The sequence below is a fragment of the Salvelinus sp. IW2-2015 genome, linkage group LG16, assembly GCF_002910315.2.
Source record: "Salvelinus sp. IW2-2015 linkage group LG16, ASM291031v2, whole genome shotgun sequence".
NCBI classification, from domain to species: domain Eukaryota; kingdom Metazoa; phylum Chordata; class Actinopteri; order Salmoniformes; family Salmonidae; genus Salvelinus; species Salvelinus sp. IW2-2015.
In genome coordinates, this window is record NC_036856.1 from 7,053,556 (window position 1) to 7,062,910 (window position 9,355).

Genomic DNA, 9,355 nt, shown 5'->3' on the forward strand with positions numbered 1-9,355 from the left:
ACTACTGAACATGTACAGCAAAGGAATCAAACACTGTCACTCACTTTTTTGTCCCTTGTGTTGAACGTGATTTTGCAAAGCCACTCTCTTTGATTCTTCTCCGTAGTTGCTCTGTATATTTAACAAGCCTCAGGTAAACTTCCATTGATTGACATACGTCTCCCAACGATCATTCACCCAAGGCAGACAAACTGGAGACCCCTGTCCAGGAAACAAGCCCTGCCTCCATAGCACCAAGGAGGTGCGTTTCCTCAAAGCCACCTGCCACGAGTTCCTCAGCTTGGCTCTGAAGTACCAGCACCTGAGTCCCCCATCTCCGGAGATTGACTACATCCCTATCAGAGTGGAGCTACGGGACCAGGCCTCCAGAGCACTGCTGGAGGTAAGAGACTACTGTAACTGTAACATACTGTATGGCAGGGTTCCCCAATAGTCGGCCCGCGAGCCAAATTCATCCCGCGGCTGATTTTAAAAATCACCAGGAAATCAGCTCAAAGCTATTTTAAATCTTTTCCCAACTATTCCCACGCTTAAATCGTAATGTAATCYAGGTTTAAAATGATTATGTTTTTGTCAAATACTATATCTGTTTTTGGGCTTCTTGCAGACAATTTGCAGTGTAAAAATTATTTATAATTATGTTCTGTCCCCACAACTATCCTCTCAAGAAAAAAGATTGGCCCGCAGAAACAGGCCCTGGGTCTGTTCTAACGGGACCTACAAGTTCAGGTTGCGCCTGTGACAGTGCTATCGAGTGCCACCATCTGTTCGCTAACAGATCTCATGGTTTATTTTAGGGATATAATACAATTTCTTGTGGCAATTCTCTGTGTAGTTGTGGTAGAATCCAGGGATTTGGCTCATGCTTGACTAACAACAGTCACTAAGGGGTGCGGGACCTAAAGATATTTAGCGAATGAGTGCAAGTCACATGACTTGTATCTGCTCTGTGATTGGATGATACAGACCACAATGCTGAATGGGATGAGTCGTTTCACATCTAACAACAAGCGTTCCCACAACTTTAGAGAACGTTCTCTTAAGAATCTCATTAGGTCAGTAACGTGTAAGGACCGTTTCCAAGAGACCCATTCACTTAATGTCAAACAGAAATCACCCAGAACGTGGTTACCGTGTTCTCAGAATATTCAATATTAARGTTCTAGACATGTTTCATGGGAAGGTTGCAACAACATTCCTATGTCCAGTTTTCTATGGGTTAGGAGAATATTCCATCAACGTCCTACCAAACATACACAGAACATGGCTGCCATCTTCTCAGAATACAAGATATTAATGTCGCTGCTCACCTCRGTTTTGTCAACTAAACAAAAACAATAACAAATGTGCCTGTGGCGGCCAGTGGCACTATTTCCCCCCTTCAATTCCAGCTTTAAGTAGTATCTCATTAGAAAAGAAAGGTGTGTTTAACCTATTCAATGCCACTAACCTCTGTCTGRCCCCCAGACGGAGGCGGTGTGGCTGCCCGTGCTGATCCATGGGGCCATGCAGAACCAGCCTCCGCAGGCCGCCTTCATGGCCTCCTTCATCCTGGAGGCGGACCAGTTCATCCTCACCCCCCTGACCACGGCCGCGCTGGACGCCAAGGACGGAGAGACCCCCCAGGAGCGCCTGGTGTTCAACGTGACAAAGCCCCCCGCCCAGGGCTACATCGCCCACCTGGACGACCACACCAAAACCTGCCACTCCTTCATCTGGCAGGACCTACACGAGATGAAGATAGCCTACCAGCCGCCCAATAGTAGTCATACAGGGAGGAGGAACTATGAGGTACTGAGGTGGAGCAATAGAGCTCTTGGGCCCTTTTCACACCACTGAGCCAAGCTAAGACAAGTCGAGCTGAGCCAAGCTTCTACTGAGCTGGCCTGCTGGTTAATGAGAAATGCTTTCCAGTGCCTTTTTCATCTTCAAAGTCACATTTAGAGAGATTGTAGCTMTAGAATGAGTGGAAACGTAATATTAAACTAATGCTATATCTATTCCATTTCCTGCAGGTTGAGTTCCAGGCTATTGACGGTTCCTATGTAGCCAGCCCACCCATTATGGTTCACTTCTCCATCAGAGCAGCTGAGACAAACGCACCCAGAGTCTCGTGGAACATGGGTATCAAAACATCAAAACATCACATTGAATTGCAAAAAAATTGCCATCATAAGAGATTGAATGATGCAAACCCATTGAGGAGCTTGTATTTATGTCTGTATTGTAGGCTACTGTATGTGGTATATAGTGGCATGTCCGACATATCAGTACATTGAGTCCACAATGGAAATAAGGTGTTCATTCAGTTTATCCACTTGTGTGGCTGAATTATGTTTTTAAATGGTCAAATAAATCAAATCAATKAAATAAAAATACACTGATAAAGACAGGATGCTGATACCAACCTATCCTGGCAGGGTTGGATCTGTTGGAGGGTCAGTCTCGGCCAATCACCTGGGAGGATCTCCAGATCGTMGACAGTGACAACATTGATGCTGTCTACCTGGTGGCCGTGGACGGACCTCTGCATGGACGACTCAGTGTCAGAGGTGAGAGGTCAGATGGGGTGGGTTCAGTTAGGTGAGACTTTCAGAACATTGCAGATAGAACTGTAACATAGAACTTTCTTGATATGACACATATGGAAAATGAGACATGAAAACTAGACATTGTCACTATTCAAAGTAAATGACAAAATGTCACAATACAAAGTAAAAGAACGCACAACCAAAACATTTGTTGAATCGTTGATGCACTTCCTTATCACAGAACATTCAGGAAAATAATTACACATTTTTGAACCCGTCCTTGGAGTTCTGTGCTGGTATCCGGAGTGCCACCCTGAAGATTCCCAGGAACGCCTGCCCTTTTCCGCCCTTTTGCTTCCATGTGTTTCCCATCCGTTGGGGACGGCGGCGCGGCTCCCGAAGCATATGTGAGGTGGCCTGCATGTGTTTCCTAATCAGGTGTAAAATGGGCCGTTGCCACTTTCGCCAGGGGCCCTCGCACACAAAGCTGTCTTCAGCGTGCCGGCGTCTGTCCTTCCACTCCAGCGCACGGGGAGACAGGCCTTTGTTTGCACAGGCCCTGAGTGAAGCAGATTGGGGAGACTTATGTCATTTCATGCCACTGTGCACAAAGAGCAGATGCGCTGTCCCAAGCGCAGACCTGTTTTTTTTTTTTAAGAGAGAGAGAGAAGACGACAGACAAGGCTAGGGACGTAACCTTTCATGGCTACTTTGGACAGTGAGAGAGAAGCGCAAATGCTTTGTGTGGTTTTATTGAGGTTACAGTGGTGACGTGTTCGGTTACAGTGGTGGCTTTGGTTATTGTTTTGAACGACTCATAAGGGACCATTTTGCTCTGTCAATCTGGGCTGTGTAGAAGGCTAGTCCCTTACAGAGAGGCTGAGCTGGTGGTTTCTTTCAGTTCGGTAGTTTCCAGTTTGGACTAACTTCAGTTCCCATCGGCCACTGACTCCATCCCATTCCCTCCTGTAGGGCCATCCGATGAACAGCAGCACCTGCTCAAACAACCGTCCCACCCACACCCATCCCGCTATCACTTTAATTGCTGTTTATGTTGTTGTTATTTGGATGGGGGAGGGTCGTTTTCATACTGATTGATGACTCCCCCCCGTGATATATAGAGAGCGAGGGAAAAAAACGGAACCAAAAGTTTTGGCTCCCGTTCTCCCTTATCAGAACCTGTTTGCTAATTTTCTTCATGGCTCCACTCAGTTCAGTGAGAGTTCTGGCCCACCAATATACAGTGTCTCTGGAGGACTTGGCGGGCAGAGGGAATTGCTCACCCTTGACCTCCGACTCGGGACGTCGACGCTGGGGAGTGTCAGAGCACGTTTGGTCCAACGCCTTCAGCCAAATGGAAAGCTGCCTGACTGTTTCTTCATACTCCACACTGTCCTCCGACTTGGGAACCTGTGTTTTTTGTTTTGTTTTTGGGCCTGCTGCCCACTGCCACCTTTGGGCCCAATTACCAAGTTGTTTCTCCGTTGGACTTGTAGCCGTTTCCCCCATTTCCCCCGCAGTAAAGTTGCTGCTAATGAGGTTTTGTGCGCGACCATTCATCACTCAATCTGTCTTGTGACCTTGCCCTTCTGTCTCCCTGGCAAGCAGGAGTGGGCCATCGTCGCGTTGGGCAGCCGCCACAGCACGCTAGCCTGGGAAGGACGCCATCTTTCCCTCTCTGTTTTTCAGCAACAGGGAAAAGCCTGAGCCAGCGCGTAGTGCCTTTAGGCAAAAGCGAAACTTGTTATTTCCAAATGACAATATGCATCCAACATTATAAAAAATGCTRATTTGTGAGAAATCATTAATAAATGAAAACATGAAGTGGCTTTGGCAAGAGTGCGGGATGTCCACCTTAGGGTGCTTCTCATAACACCATGTCAAATATCCAAGTAACCAATTTCCTGATGTACTGTATGGTTAGCCTTAATATGCTGTAGTGGMGTTAACTTACAATACATGGCGCCGGTAACACTTTACTTGACACCCAGCGTCATAACATGTTATGATACAGTCACCGGACGTGCTACCTGTCCCAGAACTGCTGTTTTCAACTCTCTAGAGACTGCAGGAGCGGTAGAGATACTCTTAATGATCGGCTATGAAAAGCCAACTGACATTTACTCCTGAGGTGCTGACTTGCTGCACCCTCGACAACCACTGTCATTATTATTATTTGACCATGCTGGTCATTTATGAACATTTGAAAATCTTGGCCATGTTTTGTTATAATCTCCACCCGGCACAGCCAGAAGAGGACTGGCCACCCCTCATAGCCTGGTTCCTCTCTAAGTTTCTTCCTAGGTTTTGGCCTTTCTAGGGAGTTTTTCCTAGCCACCGTGCTTCTACACCTGCATTGCTTGCTGTTTGGGGTTTTAGGCTGGGTTTCTGTACAGCACTTTGAGATATCAGCTGATGTAAGAAGGGCTATATAAATACATTTGATTTGATTTGATAACCATGTCATAACAGCTGACATAACTTGTCATAACCTGTCATAATATGGTCATAACACTGTCATGACCATTATATTTAGACCTTTGTGACATATATTGCATTATTTTATGGCTGGTTATGACACCTACATAAGAGTGTCAYAACCCCCAGAACCTACCACACCAGCAAAACATCCCATTACACCGTAGCCTACTTGTCAACAGTGTGGTTGTTATTTAAAATTTTCTGAAATGAACCATATTAAATGATCATTGTAATTGCAGAACATATTGATGTCAGACATGCACCTAGCCCAATGCGCTGTTGTTGATGACTGGGATGAATGCAGGAGCAGATTTCAGGAGCAGATATGATGGTCATAATGCTTCATGACAGTGTCATTTTCTGTGTATTTTCTGCAAGTTATTTAAAATATGATGTTTTTTTTTTTTAACAACAACAACAAATAYCTTAGGAAACAAACTTTTAAATGAAAGGAAACTTCTTGGCAGGGAAAAAACATAATTGAATAAATGTGGGTTTTTTAAATAATCTGTATCACAATTCCAGTGGGTCAGACGTTTGCATACACTAAGTAGACTGTGCCTTTAAACAACTTGGAAAATTCCAGAAAATTATGTAATGCTTTAGAAGCTTCCGATAGGCTAATTAACATAATTTGAGTCAATTGAAGGTGTACCTGTGGAGGTATTTCAAGGCCTACCTTCAAACTCAGTGCCTCTTTGCTTGTCATCATGGGAAAATCAAAAGAAATCAGCCAAGACCTCAGAAACAAAATTGTAGACGCTTGCCAAAATCGCATCATCCTTGGGAGCAATTTCCAAACGCTGAAGGTACCACGTTAATCTGTACAAATAATAGTACGCAAGTATAACACCATGTGACAACGCAGCCGTCATACCGCTCAGGAAGGAGACGTGTTCTGTCTCCTAGAGATAAGTACTTTGGTGCGAAAAGTGCAAATCAATCCCAGAAACAACAGCAAAGGACTTGTTGAAGATGCTGGAGGAAACAGGTACAAAAGTATCTCTATCCACAGTAAAATGAGTCCTATATCAACATAACCTGAAAAGCCGCTCAGCAAGGAAGGCCAAAACCGCCATAAAAAAGCCAGATTACGGTTTGCAACTGCACATGGGAACAAAGTCGTACTTTTTGGAGAAATGTCCTCTGGTCTGATGAAACAAAAATAGAACTGTTTGACCATAATGACCATCGTTATGTTTGGAGGAAAAAGGGGGAGGCTTTGCAAGCCGAGAACACCATCCAACCGTGAAGCACGGGGGTGGCAGCATCATGTTGTGGGGGTGCTTTGCTGCAGGAGGGACTGGTGCACTTCACAAAATAGATGGCGTCATGAGGCAGGGAAATTATGTGGATATATTGAAGCAACTCTCAAGCATCAGTCAGGAAGTTAAAGCTTGGTCGCAAATGGGTCTTCCAAATGGACAATGACCACAAGCTACTTCCAAAGTTGTGGCAAAATGGCTTAAGGACAACAAAGTCAAGGTATTGGAGTGTCCATCACAAAGCCTGACCTCAATCCTATAGAAAATGTGTGGGCAGAAAGTGAAAAAGCATGTGCGAGCAGGGAGGCGTACAACCTGACTCAGTTACGCCAGCTCTGTCAGGAGGAATGGGCAAAAATTCACCCAACTTATTGTGGGAAGCTTTTGGAAGGCTACTGAAAACGTTTGACCCAAGTTAAACAATTTAAAGGCAATGCTACCAAATACTAATTGAGTGTATGTAAACTTCTGACTCACTGGGAATGTGATGAAAGAAACAAAGGCTGAAATAAATCATTTCTCTCTACTATTATTTCTGACATTTCACATTCTGTAAAGTGGTGATCCTAATGACTTAAGACAGAAATTTTTACTAAGATTAAATGTCAGAAATTGTGAATAGCTTAGTTTAAATGTATTTTGGCTAAGGGTAAGTAAACTTCTAACTTCAACTGGAGGTGTCATAACAGCCATAAAATACCACAATATATGTCACCACGTGTAAATATATGGGCCATGAGTGTTACGACCATGTTATGACAAGTTTTGTCAGCTGTTAGGAAATATTATGACATGATTATGACCATGTCATAACGTGTTATGACACTGGGCGTCAAAGAAAGTGTTACCATGAGGACATACTACACGCTATAGTGACCCAAATTTGTAACCAAAAAAATATCATTAAAAAACAACAACATTTTAACAAGGGTTAAATACATTCCAAAATCAGTTGATTTGAATCTCACTGGCCTACATAAATGAAAAAAAATCCTCCAAAGAAAAGTCACCTTTCCAATTCATTCATTCATTCGTTCATTCGTTCATTCATTCATTCGTTCATTCATTCGTTCGTTCATTCATTCGTTCGTTCGTTCATTCATTCATCCATTCGTTCATTCATTCGTTCATTCATTCATTCATTCTTTCGTTCGTTCATTCATTCATTCATTCATTCATTCATTCATTCGTTCATTCATTCGAACATCTCCTCCCAGGTGGTAAAGGCTTTATGTTCCGGGTACGGGACCTACAAGAGGGTGTGGTTGTCTACCATCACTTGGACAGCGACACCACCCGCGACCACATTGTCTTCCGCATCACAGACGGGCGCCACAGCATCCGCCACAAGTTCCCCATCAACATCCTGCCCAAGGATGACACGGCGCCGTTCCTTATCAACAATGTGGCATTGGAAGTGCAGGAGGGCGGCGAGGTGCTGGTGGAAGAGTACATGCTGCTGGCCTCCGACCTGGACTCGAGTGATGACTACATCCTGTACCAGCTCCTCACCTTCCCCCGCGCTGGAGAGGTGGTCAAGAAGGCCCACCCACAACAGCCAGGTAATAGGATATCATCACAAATTGTATATACATTTTTGATTGCTTTTATTGCCTGGTTGCTAATAGTCCAACCACATAGAATTGGCATTTAAGCAAGTTAGGGTCAACCTGTGTGTGAACTACATTGATTGTGTTTGTTGAGGTCTGATGAGGCCTTAAACATGAGACGGGTAGTTTGCTCTCCTTCTGTATCTACTATCTTGCATTGAGGAAATTCCCATTCTATGCAWTCGATGTCTCTGTTGATGCCTGGGTTGTGATTTCCTATAGGCGTGCCAGTGAAGAGTTTCCTGCAGAGGGATCTGTTCATGGGGCTGATCTATTACAGACACTCTGGAGAGGAGTCTTTTGAGGACACCTTCGACTTCACCCTCTCAGACAGCCATCAACCCCCAAACCTGTCCCACAGACACGTAAGCGTGCAAAGATCTAAACCCGATATTCCATATGGCACATTACTATTACGTTGCAATACTTGAAATTGGGGATATTTTAACTAGAAGTCGATGGTAAGGCAGTGAATACAGTGAAAGGCCAAAATATCATCTGGGAGAAAAAATATTTTTGGGATCATATGTTTATATTACAACCCKTTTAAATATCTATTCGTCTGAAACGTTTCGTTTTCCATATTCCATTGTTTTCCGTTTTTTCCATATTCCATTGTGCTGTCCTCTGTGCCCTCCAACCACAACACAGACTGTGGTGATCCACGTTTTCCCAGTCAAAGACCAGCTTCCAGTGGAGGTGTCTGGCAGCGTTCGCTCGGTTACGGTGAGGGAGACTGACGTGGTCTACCTGACCCAGAGTCACATCCACTTCAGGGACACAGAGCACCCAGACACGGACCTCTCCTTCTTCATCACCACAGCTGCTTCAGCCCCACACGGCCAGGGTAAGTACAACTTTCTCTCTCTCTCTCTCTTCCTCTCTCTTTCTCTCTCTCTCTCTCTCTTCTCTCTCTCTCTCTTCTCTCTCTTCTCATTCTCTCTCTCTCTCTCTCTCTCTCTCTTCTTCTCTCTCGTCGTAGTCACAACATGGTTGTTCACTTCATGGACTTTTACTGTGGCTGTGTCACCAGCTTAGCTGAGGCCAATGCGTGCTGAATAAATATGGTTTCAGATGTATTGTTTAATGCATGAGGTTTATGACACGTTTAAAGGGAAAATGCTCTTCAAAATGAAAATCCTACAATTTTCGTTTTGCTGGATTTGTACCAGCACAATCACGCCCAAGCCTAAATAAATGGGAATTATTAGCACCGTCTAACAGAGTGTGTTTTGTGGCCCTGATTGCAGGCTACCTGATGCAGGGGACTATTCACACAGACAGCACCCCCACTCATGAAGAAAGACCCAATGGTCCCTGTGTTAAAGTCATTCACCCAGGTACGCTCACCAATATACTGCGCAAAACAACTGACATGCATGTAGTGTGCGCGGTATATTCATTTTGATTAAACAAATGCCTATTATTACTAACCTCACGCAGCAACATGTGTTGTGTCCGTCAGCAA

General features: G+C 44.4%; 1 protein-coding gene across 1 annotated transcript in view; it reads left to right on the top strand.

Annotated features, from left to right (window-relative positions):
• The window catches only part of frem1b (Fras1 related extracellular matrix 1b), a 73,268-nt gene that overhangs the window by 4,265 nt on the left and 59,648 nt on the right, over positions 1-9,355 (top strand). The window contains 8 exon segments of the mRNA XM_070447489.1: positions 183-382; positions 1,468-1,791; positions 2,016-2,124; positions 2,421-2,552; positions 7,495-7,839; positions 8,110-8,252; positions 8,539-8,707; positions 8,710-8,734. Coding sequence (XP_070303590.1) covers positions 183-382; positions 1,468-1,791; positions 2,016-2,124; positions 2,421-2,552; positions 7,495-7,839; positions 8,110-8,252; positions 8,539-8,707; positions 8,710-8,734 — 1,447 coding nt within the window.